Raw genomic sequence first — 17,527 nt, forward strand, 5'->3', positions numbered from 1 at the left:
TGAATGCTGACATATACCTCAGTGTGAAACAGCAATGGACTAGGAAAAATGTGGCTGTTTTCTCAACTCTGGCAGGATATTAGCTGAGGAGGGGGTATCACTGGTAGCTGCATACCCTGTCAGGGAATTCAGGGGCCAGGGAGAGCCATGCTATGATATGCTGCACCTCCTCCTGGTCTGTGTGGCCAACTCATTTTTCATTAGATTCTCTAGATTTTTGTCTACACAGATTAAAAAGGTATAGAAGGGTGTGTGTGTGTGTGTGTGTGTGCGTGTATGTGTGTACACACAGGCATGTTTCCAGCATGTGTTTGCTTACAGCCAATCTGTAGCTCATTAGATGCATTTCAGGCTTCACTTTCCCCCATACCCACCCCGGGATGGTGGACCATGACAGTGCTTCTTTCTCTAGCATTTTACTAAACTTCTCCATACCTGTGACTTTATGTGTGATTTTTAGTCACTCTACAATTATCTTTAGGGGTGAAAGTAATAGAATTGTTATGCAGAATGGGCTCACCACAAATTCATGCCCTCTTACTTCGACTGGGCTCTCTGAGCTACATCGTCATATTCTTTTCTTGCTGGTGGCCCTGTGGCCTTCCCCCCACAGCGATACCCCTCCTCACGTGTCACTCATACCTTCTACCTTACTAATTCAGACTTCCTCCTCCTCTCTCTCTGAGACAGCCGGGGCCATTCACAAGCTCCAGCATCTTATCTTTTGCACCTGAAAATTCTAGGTACCTCATTCACCTCAAAGGCAGTGATGCCATTCTCCTTTTCTCAAAATTACTCCTTCACCTGGTTTCTTCATCCCATTCCCTCTTCTTTCCCCAGGGTCATCTGTTTCTCGGATTTACCCTTTCATGTCTTCCATCTCTTCTTCTCCACTGCTCCTTCCTCTCAGACTCTAAACACACCAAGTCTTTCCATCTTAAATAAGCAAATGAAACAAAACTCTTCCCTTAGAGCAACAAACAAATAATAGCCAATTATAGCTTTAAAAATCTTATAGTTCCATTGTAAAGATAAGTATCCACGAGCTTTTTGTAGAAACATCCTTTCATTGACAAACTCCATGCCTATTCTATGTAGCAGCCACCTAACTGGCTTCCCTGCCTCCAATCTCTCCCTTTTTCAATCCAGCTAATAGTCTGCTGCCACATTAATCTTCCTAAAATACAGGTTTGTATATATATCACTTCCCTTATAGGATTAAGCACAAATTTCCTTAGTCTGGAATTCTGGGCATTCACGAGATGCCCCTACCCCCACCCTCCCCCCAAAAAAACTTCTCTTCACTCTATTTCCACGTGACTCTTCTACTCAACCTAACTGAGCTTGAACACTCCATATACCGTATCTCCCCTGCACTGCTGTTCATGCTTCCCTCCTGGAATAGGCTCCCTACTTCCCTCTCCACCACCACTTCCCTAAGCCCTATGCTTCCTTCAAGCCCAGCTCAATTTCCTCCTCCTTCAAGAGATTTCCCCCAATAGAACCAACCCTGTGAAGATCACTTTCTCTCTAAACACTCACAATATTTAACATCTGTCCAACTCATCTAGTGTTCAGCACTAGAGTATGCAACTTTGCATTGGTATTTATTGGTTGAGTATAAGTCCCGGCAGCAAGAATATCTTGTATTACACCTCCTTACATCCCTCTTTCAAATTATCACTTAATATTTTTTATAATGAAAACAAACCCAGCTAGGTATACAGCTTTTAGGGGAGGATCTCTAAAAAAACTATCAAAGTAAATTTCTAAGGTCTACACACAGGTGGTGAGTTGAACAGAAAGGCGTATTGGTTATTTCTTCCTGTTGTTGTACCTGGTAGAGGTTGATGTTGCTATAAATAGTCTCCCAGATTTGGTCATAGTTGCCCTGATGCAAACCCTGGGAAGCCACAAATGTTGGATGAGATGAAGCCAGCGAGACTGTTTTTGCAGCATGATCTTGGAGCACTTGCATTATTCTCTCAGGGTTGGAAATCTTGAATAGAAGAGAGAGGAGAAAGGATGGTTGGGAGAAGGGTTATTCCCTACTTTTCAGCAAGAATCTGGTCATGTTCACATGAATAATAAAGAAGTCCCAGGTGGGACTTTATTCAATTAAAAAATAAAAGTAAACTCAAACATCATGATTCCCTTAGGCATGTTCCTCCATTCAACACTGTAGCTATTCATATGTACACAGCAACTCGTTTAAAATTCTGTGACAACCCCCTCAACACAATAGCAGGTGCACCACCACACGTGTTGTGGCACCAATGAACAGATAAACACTCATCAGTTTGGGGTTTGTCTACTCCTAGGAAGCTGTGAGGAGATAGAGGAGGAGGCAGCTGGGTAGTGTGAGAAAAGCACAGGCTTTGTAAGGACACAGACCTGGGCTCATATTCCTGCTGGAATCCTGGCTTTTCATGCAAAGCAGGACAAGTCAACCTAACTTGAAGAAGAACACTAATGAGGTCTCTCCTAGGATTGCTGCAATAATGCCTGGCATGTAGTAAGTGCTGAATAAATGTTCCTTTTCCTCCTTTAGAGGTAAAAAATCAAATAATAGTCCCAGAGCTGAACTTCTACTTCAACGATACACTATATTAAATATATATTAATATATACACTATATTAAATATTACTATATTTCAATTATTTTAATACCACAAGGAACCTCAAAGATAATTTAGTCCAATCCCCATCAAAATCCCAGTGGCATTTTTTGTTGAAGTAGAAAAATTATCCTAAAATGCATATGGAATCTCAAGGGACCCCAAATAGCAAAAATAATTTTGAAAAAGAAGAACAAAGTTTGAGGACTCACACTTCCTGATTTCAAAACATATTACAAAGCTACATTAATCAAAATGGTGTGGTACTGGCATACATTAGACATATAGACCAATGGAATAAAATAGCAAGCCTAGAAATAAACCCTTGAGTGTATAATCAAATGATCTTAGTAAGGGTGCCAAGACCACTCAAAAGACAAGGGACAGTCTCTTCAACAAATGGTTCTGGGGAAAAACTGGATAGCCACATACAAAATAATGAAGTTGGATCCTTATTTTTACCATATACAAAAGTTAGCTGAAAATGGATTAAAGATCTAAACATAAGACCTAAAACTTTATAAAACTCTTAGAAGAAAACACGGGAAATTTTTCATGATATTGAACTTGGCAATGATTTCTTGGATATGACACAAAAAGAACAGTCAAAAAAAAAAAATCAGGGACTTCCCTGGTGGTCCAGTGGTTAAGACTTCGCCTTCCAATACAGGGGTGCAGGTTCGATCCCTGGTCAGGGAGCTAAGATCCCACATGCCTCGCGGCCAAAAAACCAAAACAGAAGCAATATTGTAACAAATTCAATAAAGACTTTAAAAATGGTCCACATCACACACAAACAAAAATCTTAAAAAAAAATCAAACATAGACAAACATGACTACATCAAACTTAAAAAATTCTGTGCAAAGGACAAAATTAACAGAGTGAAAAGGCAACCTACAGAATGGGAGAATATATTTGCAAATAATATATCTGATAAGGGGTTAATATCCAGAATATATAAAGAACGCCTACAACTCAACAATTTAAAAATCAAATAACCCAATTAAAAAATGGTCCAAGAACTTCAAAAGACATTTCTTCAAATATGACATACAAATGACCGACAAGCATATGAAAAAATGCTCAAAATCACTAATCATTAGAGAAATGCAAAGCAAAACCACAGTGAAACATCGCCTCATATCTATTAAGATGACTAATGTAAAAAAAAAGAGAAAGAAAGAAAATAACAACTGTTAGTGAGGATACAGAGAAGTTGAACCCTTTTGCACTATTGGTGGGATTGTAAAATGCTGCAATTACTATGGAAAATACTATGGAGCTTCCTCAAAAGAAATTAAAAACAGAATTATCTTACAATCCAGAAATTCCACTTCTGGGTACATATAAAGAAGAACTGAAAGCAGGATCTCAAAGAGATATTTATACAACCATGTTCATAGTAGCATTATTCACAACAGCCATGATGTGAAAGCAACCCAAATGTCCAGCAACAAATGAATAGATAAAATGTGGTGGATACATACAAAGAAATATTATTCAGCATTAAAAAGGAAGGAAATTCTGACATATCCTACAACATGGATGAACTTTGAGGACATTATGGTGGGTAAAATAAGCCAGTCACAAAAAGACAAATACTGTATACTTCCATAATATGTGGTACCTAGAGTAGTCAAACTCATAGAGACAGAAAATAGAATGGTGGTTGCTAGGATGGTACCTAGAGTAGTCAAACTCATAGAGACAGAAAATAGAATGGTGGTTGCTAGGAGCTAGGGGGAGAGAGGAATGAGGAGTTACTGTTTAACGGGTAAAGAGTTACAGTTTGCCAGATGAAAACAGTTCTGGAGAGGGATGGTGGTGATGGTTGTACAACAATATGAATTACTTAATACCACTGAACTGTACACTTAAAAATGGTTAAAATGGTAAATTTCATGTTTTGTGTATTTTACCACAATTTAAGGAAAGAGAAGGAAAAAAGGAAAAAAATAATATAAAGGGATCCCATGTACCCCTCACTCTGTTTCCCCCAATGTTAATATCTTGCAAAACTATAGTACAGTATCACAACCTGGATATTGACATTGATACAGTCAAGATACAGAACAGATTCATCACAAGGATCCTTCATGTTGCCCTTTTACAGTTACACTCCCTTCCCTTCCCCTCCAGTCTCTCCTTAACCCGTAGAATCCATGAATCTGTTCTCTATTTCTATAATTTTGTCATTTCAAGAGTATTGTATAAATGGACTCATACAGTCTTTATGGGATTTAGTTTTTTCACTCACACACTTCTCTGGAGATTCATCCAGGTTCTTGAGTATCTCAGTAATTTGATCCTTTTTTACAGCTGATTGCTATTTCAGGGTATGGATGTACTTCAGTTTATTCACCCACTGAAGGACATCCAGATTGTTTGCAGTTTTTGGCTATTGTGAATAAAGCTGATATAAATGTTCATGAAAAACAAGGAAGAAGGAAATCTGGTCACATGCTACAACATGGATGAACTTTTAGGACATTCTGATAAGTAAAATAAGCCAGAACAAAAGGACAAATACTGTATGATCCTATGTATATGAGGTATCTAAGAGCAGTCAAATTCAGAAACAAAGTGGAATGTGGTTGACAGGGGCTAGGAGGAGGAGGAAATAGGGAGTTGTTTAGTAGGCAGAGAGTTTCAGTTTTGCAAGATGAAAAAGTTCTGGAGATCTATTTCACAACACTGTGAATATACTGAACACTAATGAACTGTACACTTAAAAATGGTTAAGATGATAAATTTTATGCTATGTGGTTTTTTTTACCACAATAAAAATAAGGTAATTTAGTCCAATATTTTGGTTTCACAGATGAGGAAACTAAAACTCAAAGAGGTTATGTGACTAGAGCAATATCACATGGAGACTTACTGTTAAAGCTGTACTAAAATCCAGCTGTTTTGACGATTGTTACTCTCTAGTGAAAGCTAACAGGATATAAAAGTTTGGCCATTAGATTAGAAAATTCCAAATATAGTCTTCGTAGTGAATCCATGACTAACATTTTTTAAAAGTGGAAAGAATTCAATTTTCTGAGAACAGAAGTTTATCTACAAGGGATCATGGTTATTTTTTTACCTTCAAAAACTTTGCTTGGAGTTGCATTCATACATCTGTTCTCCGTTCTTTTAGTTTGGTCAAAAGCTCCTTTTGCCAAGGATCACATTTTGGCTTAATCTAGTGGACAAACATGTTCACGTAAACTTACAGTATAACAGAATGGTTTTCAATAAACGTTGCAAGCAAAGGGGATCAAGGCCCTTCTGAAATGGGATCTGGCTTTTAGTGCTACCAAGTGTGCTAGAGCATGTGAAGTCTTGGAAAGGGTCTGTGTGGCTTCACAGGTCTGTGGAGGGAGATGGCAACAGCAGTTCCGGTTTGTACCTGGCCTATGAGATGCAGTAGCTCCATCTGGGATGACACAGCACTATCCACTGGCAGAAGGGACCCCAATTCCATCAGTGTTGGGCATTGCACTTAATTTATGGGGCAAGAGAAGTTTGTCCACAAAAACTCCTTGTGGCAGGACTTCCCTGGCGGTCCAGTGGTTAAGACTCTGCGCTTCCAATGCAGGGGGCGCGGGTCCCATCCCTGGCTGGGAAACTAACATCCCACAAGCCTCGTAGCGCAGCCAAAAAAAAAACCCCACAAAACCCCTTTTGGTCCCACATGTAAAACTTCACCTTTTATATTAACAAGTTGTATTTAAAAAATTAGTACTATGGCTGGAAATATCAATACATCAATATACTGACAACTCTCAAATTTAGATCTAGCTCTAAGCTCCAGCCTGTTATATCCAACTATCTCCTTGATACTTATACTTGAATGGTAAGTGTAACAATCTAAAACAGAAAGCCTGGCTTCCCCTATACCAACCACCTATTTGCTCAAGCCCCAGATTTGGGAATAATCTGTGGTTTCTCTGCTTTCCTTCCATCCATCTTTATCACATAAGACTTTTCTTTCCTTCATGATACAGTTGATCCTCATTATTCATGGGTTTCGTATTTGTGGATTTGCCTATTCACTAAAACTTATTTGTAATCTCAAAATCTATTCAGAGCTTTCCTGGACAATCATGGACATGCACAGAATAGTGAAAAGCTTGAGTCACCCAACTCTGTATTTCCAGCTGAGGTCAAACAACTTGACATTCCACCTTCTTGTTTCAGCTTATACTGTAAATAAATGTCCTTTTTACGGTCTAGTTAGTGCCACATTTTAATATTTTTTGTGCTTTTCATTAGCTATTTCACTGTTTAAAATGGCCACCAAGCATAGAGCTGAAGAGCTCCCTTGTGTTCCTAAGTATAGGAAGGCTGTGATGTGTCTTACAGAAGGAAATGTGTTCAAAAAGCTTCATTCGGGGGCCTCCCTGGTGGCGCAGTGGTTGAGAGTCCGCCTGCCGATGCAGGGATACGGGTTCGTGCCCCGGTCTGGGAGGATCCCATATGCCGCGGAGCGGCTGGGCCCGTGAGCCATGGCCGCTGGGCCTGCGCATCCGGAGCCTGTGCTCCGCAACGGGAGAGGCCACAACAGTGAGAGGCCCGCATACCGCAAAAAGAAAAAAAAAAAATAAAGCTTCATTCGGGCATGAGTTATAGGCCATGAGTTCGATGTTAATGAATCAACAACATATATAAAATAAAGTGTCTTTAAACAGAAACACACAATAACTAGTTATGTATTGATTATGTATGATGAACCTAACCCCGTATTTCCCCTATGAGCTGTGGTTCAGGATTTAATTCAGTGTTCGTGGCAACTTTATAGAACATAACCACCCCAAATAATGAGAATCGACTGTATTTACCACTACCTCAAATCATCTCATTTAATCTGCTCACTTTTGTATTATTGTGAATTGTGTATCTCCAGCACCAAGGGCATGCCTGACACACAATATGTAGTCAATAAATACTTTTTGACTAAAAATCTGGATTTACACAGCTCAGTTATAACTTTGAGTGTTATTCTTTGTTCTTGCCAAGTAGCCAAGGTCACTAACAACAAGAAAGGAGTTCTGATACAAAAGAGAGGGGCACAGGAGTATGTGGGAACTTCCAGAGAAGGCAGATCAGCCTGACTAACTTCAACATAGACCCGAGGCAGGAAGGAGCTGGGAGATGCTGGTACACAAGGCCAGGTTCTCTGAGCTGCCTCTCCTGAGTCAGGTAGGCACCTACCCTTGCTCCTAGGGGAGAGTTTGCTGAGGGCATTGAGGAGAGGGGATAATAGGGATCTGACAGACCTGATGCTGCCAGGTTGCCTGGCCTCCCTGGAGGACACTTTATGACACTGCTTACATCATTCACAGGTGACTGTCACCACAGGCCTCCTTACCTTTATAAAGGAAATCCAGTTGGCTCTCTTTTTCAAGGCCATACCAGGTCCTACCAAACCCAAATTCTCCACTTTAGCTATCTCAGCGTCATAATCTGGAAATGTTTGCATTCTCTGTTGCTCCATGAAGATGCTCTGAAATTTTGGGGAAACCTAAATAGGACTGAGAAAAGAGAAGTGGAGTCCAGAAAAGAAAGTTTCAGGTTGTAGGCAATTTCAGAAACAGGTACTGATTGCCTTTGAAACAGTCCTGGAGTCAAACTAGTTCATCAAACATGATTCTATGACAGTAACAGGACCTTAAAGGTATATACCTAAGGGGCACATGTATTCAGTCAGCCCATTACCATAACTGTGTGTCATGTTACTTGTTCCAAATATCTGCTCCAAAGGTTAGAAATAATGTAATATATTTATTTATATGTATTTTGAGCTGGACCATAAATGGGAAGTAAACTGTCCATCTTTGGAAACACATTCCCTTTTCATGGCCACCTGGCAAATGAGAAAATCTAAGGGTTAGATAAATCCTGCTCCCAGAAGTCTGACCAGGATATTGCTAGAGAGAAGGGTCCAGATGCTGGGGCCTGTTAAAAATCTTTTAGGTACCTCAGTCAAACCCCTCACATCTCAGTTCCAGACTGAGGCTACCACTGCGTTCTATGATATAACTTCCTACTGCCAAGATGCAGATACTGCTTCCTCCCTTCTCCAGGGCAGACCCAGGCCTATCGAGCCATGCGAGCACCTTCATCAGTGTACCAGTCACAGGGCATCACGACTTCCTCAGTACAAGGTGAGCTTTTTGACGGATCTCTAGAATCTACCACATGGTGATGGTTGCAAAATAATGTGGATGCTCTTACTGTCACTGAGCTTAGAAATAGTTAAAATGGTAAATCTTATGTATATTTTATTACACACACAGAGAGACAGACAGGCAGAGAAAAAGACAAAGAGAGAGAGAGAGAAAGAGAGAACTACCACAGTGCTGGCACACACTAGGGCCTCAACAAAGGTTTCTGGAATAAGTAAGTTCAGTGAGTCACAGAGCTAAAGATTCTTCCAGTTAATGCTGGTACCTCCCAGGCTGTGCTGTCCAACACTGTTGCCCCAGCCACATGTGGCTATTTAAGTTACATGCAAATTTATTAAAATTAAATAAAATTTAAAATTTAGTTCTGTTACTCTACCCACATCTCAAGTGCTCAATAGCCACATGTGACTAGTGTTAACACATCAGACAGACACAGATCATACCCCTCAGTGCAGGAAGTTCGATGAGACAGTGCTAGTCGAAGGCCAGGGTGGCAAACTTTTTCCTAAAGGGCCGGATAGTATATTTTAGACTTTGCAGACCACATGGTCTCTGTTGCAACTCAACTCTGCAGTTATACTGGAAAGCAGCCACAGACAGTACATAAATGAAATGGCATGGCTGTATTCCAATAAAACTTTATTGCAAAAAAACTAGGTGGTGGGCTATAGGCTGTAGTTTGCTCACCCTGCTCTAGGGCATTAGAGAACCAAAATAAACACTCTTCCTGTTTGTAGAAATTCTTCCTACACAAAAAATTTGTTGTAATGTGATTATCTTGGAAGCACAATTAGCACTGCACATAATATAAGAAAATCAGGGCTTCCCTGGTGGCGCAGTGGTTGAGAGTCCGCCTGCCGATGCAGGGGACACGGGTTCGTGCCCCGGTCCGGGAAGATCCCACATGCCACGGAGTGGCTGGGCCTGTGAGCCATGGCCGCTGAGCCTGCGCGTCCGGAGCCTGTGCTCTGCAACGGGAGAGGCCACAACAGTGAGAGGCCAGCGTACAGCAAAAAAAAAAAAAAAGAAAGAAAATCAAAAGTAGAAACTATCTCTATATAAAGAAGACAAGCTATCCTTTGGGGACAGGGCTGCTCTGTGGGAGGGCTCTGCAGCCTCATGTTCTTTTGTTATCACCGATGATAATCTACTGTGCCATAAACTACTTTTATTTATTTGGACTCTTTTTAAACACCATCTTGTTCTGATTCTGGTTTTTGTCTATCATAATACACTGATAATGAGGGTGAGGATATTCCCCTAGAAGCACTCTCTGCTGAAGACAGTGCTGCTGCTGATATGAAACGAAAGACAAAAGCTAAACATCATCACCTTCAAAGAAACCAGAGGACATGTAATACCACTGGTTTCAGTGAGCTAAAAGAGTATGTGTTACATACTAATAAAAATAATCCTAGGAAAATAATGCTGGAACAAATACACATGGATGCAAAACTGCAAAGTCAAAGCAAATGGTGATGAAACAGTGGCTCCTTCTTACACGAAGAGTATTCAAAAATATACAGATTTGATCTTTGCCTTTTTGGATTAATCAACTTACTATTTTTAACTAGCAAATATATATATTTACAAATATTATACACCCAGAGCTAGAAAAATATCTTTATTGTTGAAACTCTGGCTGAAAACTTTATTATTATAAATTCGAGTTTCTCTATATATAATCCTATTTTTCCCTTTGAAACAAGTTTTAACATGGCTTCTGATAGGATGATTTTTTTTCAAGGAGGTGCAACGCCATGTGATAGCAGACTAGACTGCATGACTTTAAAAATCACTATACAATATACACTCTATTGAATATAAAGCATTTTGCCAATAGGAGAGCTATTGGAACACTTTCTGATAATCAAAGGGCTTTAGACACTAAACAACTCCACAATATAAAACTGCCAAATCTTGGCTATGTTTACATTATCTACTATGGATTATAACCTACCATTTTCTTTAAATTCCACTGAAAAATAATCCTACAATCTCTCTGGGCTGGATATTCAGGGGTCTCATAACTCTTATAAGAGAGAAAGTTCAACTGCTAGTCTAAATTTCACTTATTACATTTTATCACTCTAGAAACAATTGTGGCAGTATGAATATTCAACTTTGTGGCAAATACTAGTATTTTCTTTTATGAACACCTATATTTGTATTAAGAAAGAATCCATAAAGTACCAAGGAAAAAAGTTCTATCTCCTTAGAAGCATCCCTTAGCTCTTCCATGTCATATGGGATACTGAAATGGGAGAGCAGGAGCCTCAGCTGAGGTTTCAGTTCTTCTGTTTCTGTTGTGTGTTGGGGCAGAAAGAAAGCAGCTTCTGTTCTTGTTGGCCCTGAAAAAAAATCTAGAATCAAGAGCATTAACACCAATGAACACCAGTCAGGGAGAGAAAAAGGAGAGTCCTTTGAGATAACTGGAGTCAGGGCCTCTTCTGTCGATGGGGAAGACCATTCTGCTCCATGCCCAACCTTCTCTTCCACAATTTGTAGACTGTCCCACACTCAGCCAGGCCTATCTGACAAACTCTTGGTGCTGGCTTTCTGGGGGAGGTAGCCAGGACTCTCCCTTCTCACAGCCTGCAGGAGAAACCCAATATATCTTTTGGGGAATGACTTAGTGGGAACAGAATTACCTATAGTCCTTTGGGGTAAACAAAGAATATGATTTATAAGTTAACAAACAAATTAGGAGAAGCTGAGAACCTTCACCTCCTTTCGCCTGGCTCACTCCTATTCATCTCTAAGCACCCAGGTTGGACTTCCCCCTTGAGATGCTTTCTCTGATTCCCCACAGCTGGGTTGGCTGCCTCTCCAGGTGCACCTGGTAAATTCATCACTCAGAGTAAAAACCTGATCAGGTTTCTAAGTCATCTGTAATACAAGGTAAGGGCAAGAAGACTATTAAATTGATTCAGATAAGCAAAGTCTTTAAAAATCATGTAAAATTAAAAATGAAAAGAACCTTAGAGATCACTTCATCTGAAAGGTTTATTATGGAGATGAGTAAACTGAGGCCCAAGGAGATGAAATGACCTAAACATGTAGGCTCACAGTGAGGCAACAACAGAATAGGCCTAGAGCTCAGTACTCCCAACTTCAAGTTCATTGCTCTTTTCCTCTGTTTTAATTGTCTAGTTATAAAGATGGAGATAATAATTTATTTTCTTTTTTTTTGGCAGCCCCACATGGTATATGGGATCTTAATTCCCTGACCAGGGATCGAACACGCACCCCCTGCATTGGAAATGTGGAGTCTTAGCCACTGGACTGCCAGAAGTCCCCAGGATGGAGATGATAATTTCTAAGGGAAGTGTTTGTTATTTTCTTCCATCAGAAAATATTAAATTAACACTTGTTAATTAAGAAGATACAATTTTGGGTAATTCCCTGGTGGTCCACTGGTTAGGACTCAGTGCTTTCACTGCTGAGGCCCAGGTTCTATCTGTGGTTGGGGAACTAAGATCCCACAGGCTGAGTGGTGTGGCCAAATTTAAAAAAAAGATATAACTTTTTGGTATATAGAGAAATTTCAAGCAAGATCAGGTGACAAAACAGCACATGTACAAAATCACAATCTTCATTTTTCCACATTTCCCAAGGGGAAAGAAGACTTCTTACCTGAAATGCTGGTATTCATAGAGCCTGGAGATGCAGAACCCTGGATGTCAGGGTCAATGTCATTGACAGGGACCTTTTCATTTTCCTGACCAACCTTGGGGACTTCGTCAACAGCTACACTCAGCACTTTGGAGATGGGCAAATACTGGAGGGCCTACAGAAGGGGACAACCAAGAGGTCACACATCAACTCAGTTCTCACAGAAGCTTCCAGACTTTGTTTCAGGAGAGCCCTTGACTTTGTAGAGGAGGAAGGAGGTGGAAGTGGGCCTCAGTAACTTGCCCAATCATGAAAGGTAAATCTGAAGCTGGGGGACCTGGTGATATCACCACCTCTAAGTGGCCTTAACCTCTAGGCAGGTCTACATTGATCAACCACCCATAATGGACAAGGCGTCATGTGAGGTGCTACAGATACAAAGATAAATAAGATATGGACCAAATTCAAAGAGTTCAGAGTTTAGTGGGGGACCCAGGACTTATGAGCAGATCATTACTATCATTACTATACCATGTGACAGGGGAGAGATGATTCAGAGGTAGACCCCACAGTGACTGATTGGGGAAGGGATGATGTCAGGATGATGGCCAGGTTTCGTGGTTGGTTTTATCAGTGAGATGAGGTATAGAGGAGTAAGAAAAGATTAGGTGGCAAAACAGTAATCTTTCTAAAACAAACACGTGGTCACGTCACTGCTTTCTGATGCCTCTATCTTGTGTTAGGGCTTCTCCTCTGTGACTCTCTTTACTCTGTGATTATACTTACCACACTGTATTTAAGTTGACTATTTACTTGCCCTTTTTCCTACCATCCTGTGACCCACTTACTTTTCAGCAAAGATTATATATTCCCTACATGGCCCAGGATATGTACCTGGCATAAATTAGACCCTCACTAGATGTTGCTGAATAAAAAAGTGGATCTACATTAGACAGCATAAATCCAGAACAAGAGGATGAAAACAAGAACTTATAGCGTGAATATGAAATAGTTTAACAGAAACATCTTTGAGAAAGCTAAATGGAGTAATTTCATTAGAGCAAGGTTCCAAAAGAAAAAAGTTTCAAAGGTCTCAAAGAAAAAAGCTAGTGACCCATTATTTTCTTGTCATTTGTAAGGCAGATGGAACATAGAAACTGAAAATCCAAAACTAAGTGAGAGGTGTGAGAAAACAATGTGCTGCCCATCCTAGGAAGGCACTGCATCATCATATAACTGTTTCACGTACCTGCAGGTAGTGGTGAATAGTCTTGAGTGAGCGTAGGTGACACAATAACCAATTTGTGTAAACAGTCAGGTCTTCCTGTGCCACTAAGTTAGGAGGATTGTTTTTTCCCATAAGGAAGTTTTCTCCTGCAACAGACAATCTATCAGCTCTCTGAAGGGCAACATTGTACTCCTACATAATGTAGGCAACTTGTTTCTGTTTAAGAGAGATGCAAAGACAGAACTTGGTTATTTACAAGCCTTATTTCTTGTGTCTTTTGCTTCCAAGTACAGTGTAATACTGTTTGGGAACCAAATAAGAGGCTTTTGGAATATCAAAATTCTTCCATATTTTGAATTTGACTGACAAGGACAGTGATCAATCACATTCTTAGGACTTTGAAGGAGAGTGACCCAGCAAAGAGTCAGCGCACAAGGATATTTAGTAACTGGAGTTGACTTCTTAGATTTTTACCTACAGCCTATGAAGAAAAATGTATTTTCTATAATATAAAGCTTGCTTCAAATCTCATTCTTAAAAATAGGTACCATATCTTCTGCCACAGGCAGAACTGGCAAGTAAAGGCAGCCACTAGTTCCCTTCCCATCTTTAGCTACCACTTTAAAAGAAATTGACAAGATACACTGTGGGAATGTAAACTGGTACATCTATTATGTAAACAGTATGGAAATTCCTCAAAAAATTAAAAACAGAACTACCATATGATCCAGCAATTCCACTTCTGGGTATACATCCAAAGAAAACAAAATCAGTATCTTGAAGAGATATCTGTATTCCCATGTTCAACTGCAGCATTATTCACAATAGCCAAGATATAAAAACCTAAGAGTCTGTTGATGGATGAATGGATAAAGAAGATGTGGTACATACACATATAATGGAGTATTAGCCATGAGGAAGAAAGGAATCCTAATATTTGTAACAACATGAATAAATATGGAAGACATTATGCTAAGTGGGATAAGCCACAGAAAAAGATAAATACTGTATGGTATCCCTTGTATGTGGAAGCTGAAAAAAAAAAGTCGAACTCATAAAAGCAGAGAATAGAACAGTGGTAGCCAGGGGCTGGGGGGCTGGGGAAAAGGGGGAGATGTTGGCCAAAGGGTACAAATTTACAGTTATGTAGGATGAATAAGTCTAGAGATATAATGTACAAGCATGATGACTATACTTAATAATAGCCCATAGGTTCTGTTCATGGGCCTCCTACCTTATAAAAAGGATAAAGTTGCTCCATGATCTTACTGTGAGGGCAAAATCTCTTCCACCTAAGCATGTGTAAATATTTACTCTGGGCCAGCTGGGTAATTCTCTCTGTATAATACTTTAACAACAACAAGAAAAATTAACACTTAACCACCATGTCATTTCTCAAGTCCTAAGATCCCTTAGGAAAGCAGCCCAACTTGTTTCTACCTTTCAAAATATTCCTATGTTTGTTTTCTGTGCTATGTCTAGGATTTTTTAGGAACAACCTGGAGGAATGAGATTACTTCATGTTTGTGGAACTGGAAGTCTCAAAAGGCCATTTTTTAAGCATTTGCTTAGTTTACTATCTGGAGTCTCCCCCAGGTTGTCAAAAGTCATGAATCTTGTACTTCAACAATTTACAACCTAGACTCTGCCCTGAATAGAGGCATAGTAAGATACATAAACAGGTGAATCAAATGCATACATAATAAGAGGAAATAATGGCACCCCAAATTTTTATAGGGCTTCATGGTTTACAGAGTACTTTCTACATATCTATATATACATATATATTCTTATACATTTACTAATTACATGTATACATTTACTATTTAAAACATTACTTTATAAATAAATATATATAACTCAACGATGTTGCAAGGTGGGTGGAGTACATATTGTTATTTAAAAAAAAAAAATAAAGGCTGTTTGGTTAAGATTCTTACCAAAGGTGGAAAGAAAAAATGAACACTTAGAATACAATTATAACAGGAAGACTGGATTAAATCTTAAGAAGGCGTATAATGGGAAAATAAGTCTGATTGTTTTGGAAAGATGTATTTTCTACATGAAGATAATAAAATTGAGAAACCTGTCGCAAAATTGATTTGGAGAGAAAAGCTCTCCAAGAGGGTGGGGAGGGAGGGGGGAACCAATAAAAACAAAACAAAACCAAAAAAACCAAACCTGGTTCACCATTCAAATTTAAATGAAGCAAGTAGGCATTTTGCCATTCCAACAGATTGTAGTTTCATTTATCAGTTGGTGAACAATTTTAACAGTGACATAAAAGCCTATAAAATTATCTAAAGCTAAGCTTAAAAGTTTTCTTTTAAGCTGAAGTTTATGAGTCTAAAATACAAAGCACATTACAAGTGAGATTACAGCTTCTAACCTTAGACCAAGAATTTTACTTATACTTAAAGGTAGTCAGATAAGCCAAATAAAATATTTTAAAATATTTTATTTCTGATAAAAATAATAGTGGCTATGATGGAATAAATAGGGCCAGACTTACCCTTCCATCATAAACAACTAGAAAATAGGACAAATTACACAAGGCAACTGTTTTCTGACATGGGACAACAGACAATGCAGGACTCTTGTCCTTGAGAGAAAGGAAAAAAATGAAATGAGCCCTGGTTTTCTGCCTGAAGAAGGCAGTTTTTGAACCATAGAGTAGGAAAGCAGAGCACGATGGTCTCTCCAAAATCAAGTTTGGGAAGCTGAGTCAGCTGGAGTTTTCAGGGCAGAGTACTGGAGAGGAGAAAGTTATGCAGAAAAAGGGCTCCAGAAATCTGCATAGAGATCCTTTTGAGTTTTTTGCTGACTATTAAGCCCTGAATAAAGAGAGCGAAACTCCATGAAGCTGTGCAAAGAATAACTAACTAGGGAACTGTAAACTGAACATTTCTCAGAGTTCAAACAGGACTAGGAGATGTTCAAGTTTCAATCAGACAGGGTGAAGAGTCCTCACTGAATACCTGGGGTATTCAGCAGAGACATGAGAGGGGTGACAATTTAGTAAGAAAAATAAACTATCTCTAGAGTAAAGGTAACTCTAAACCTGCTCTAACAAAGCTTAAAAACCAAGCCTTGTAAGTGTGAAGCTGATCTAAAACTTAATTGCCCACCAGAATAAAGTCCAACATCTTTAAAGGAATAAAAAAAAAAAATCAGCATTCAGTAATGTAAAACTGAAATGCCCAGTGTCCAAAAAAATTACTAGACATGCAAAGAAGCAGGAAAATATGACCCACAAGCAGGAGAAAAATTAATGAAGAGAAACAGATCCAGAAATGGCACCAGTGAGGAAATTAGCAAACAAGGACTTTAAAAGGGATTTTATTAATATACTCAGTATGTTCAAGAATTGAAAGGAAAATGTGACATAAGAAGAGAAATGAAAACTATTAAAAATAATGAAATAGGGACTTCCCTGGTAGCACAGTGGTTAAGAATCCACCTGCCAATGCAGGGGACATGGGTTCAAGCCCTGGCCTGGGAAGATCCCACATGCCGTGGAGCAACTGAGCCCGTGTGTCACAACTACTGAGCCTGCGCTCTAGAGCCTGTGAGCCACAACTACTGAGCCTGAGTGCCACAACTACTGAAGCCTGCACACCTAGAGCCTGTGCTCCACAACAAAAAAAGCAACTGCAGTGAGGAGCCCATGCACTGCAACAAAGAGTAGCCCCCGCTCGCCGCAACTAGAGAAAGCCTGCATGCAGCGACAAAGACCCACCGTAGCCAAAAAAAATAAAATAAATAAATTTACATAAGAAAAATAATGAAATAGAACTTCTAGAAATGAAAGCTATAATATATAAAATAAAAAATTCATTGGAACTGATTAACAGCAGATTAGACAGTGCAGAAGAAATGATTAGTAAACTTG

At 39.4% G+C, this 17,527-nt stretch overlaps 1 protein-coding gene across 1 annotated transcript in view; it reads right to left on the reverse strand.

Annotated features, from left to right (window-relative positions):
* The window catches only part of LOC309811186 (uncharacterized protein), a gene marked incomplete at its 3' end in the record, with an annotated part of 148,586 nt that overhangs the window by 123,295 nt on the left and 7,764 nt on the right, over positions 1-17,527 (reverse strand). The window contains 8 exon segments of the mRNA XM_082633781.1: positions 1,838-1,999; positions 5,741-5,806; positions 7,976-8,128; positions 10,986-11,311; positions 12,429-12,582; positions 13,657-13,827; positions 13,831-13,851; positions 14,870-14,983. Of these exon segments, the coding sequence (XP_082489907.1) occupies positions 1,838-1,999; positions 5,741-5,806; positions 7,976-8,128; positions 10,986-11,311; positions 12,429-12,582; positions 13,657-13,827; positions 13,831-13,851; positions 14,870-14,983 (1,167 nt within the window).

The sequence above is a fragment of the Mesoplodon mirus genome, assembly GCF_964341445.2.
Source record: "Mesoplodon mirus genome assembly, chromosome: 10".
In the NCBI taxonomy this organism is placed as follows: Eukaryota; Metazoa; Chordata; class Mammalia; order Artiodactyla; family Ziphiidae; genus Mesoplodon; species Mesoplodon mirus.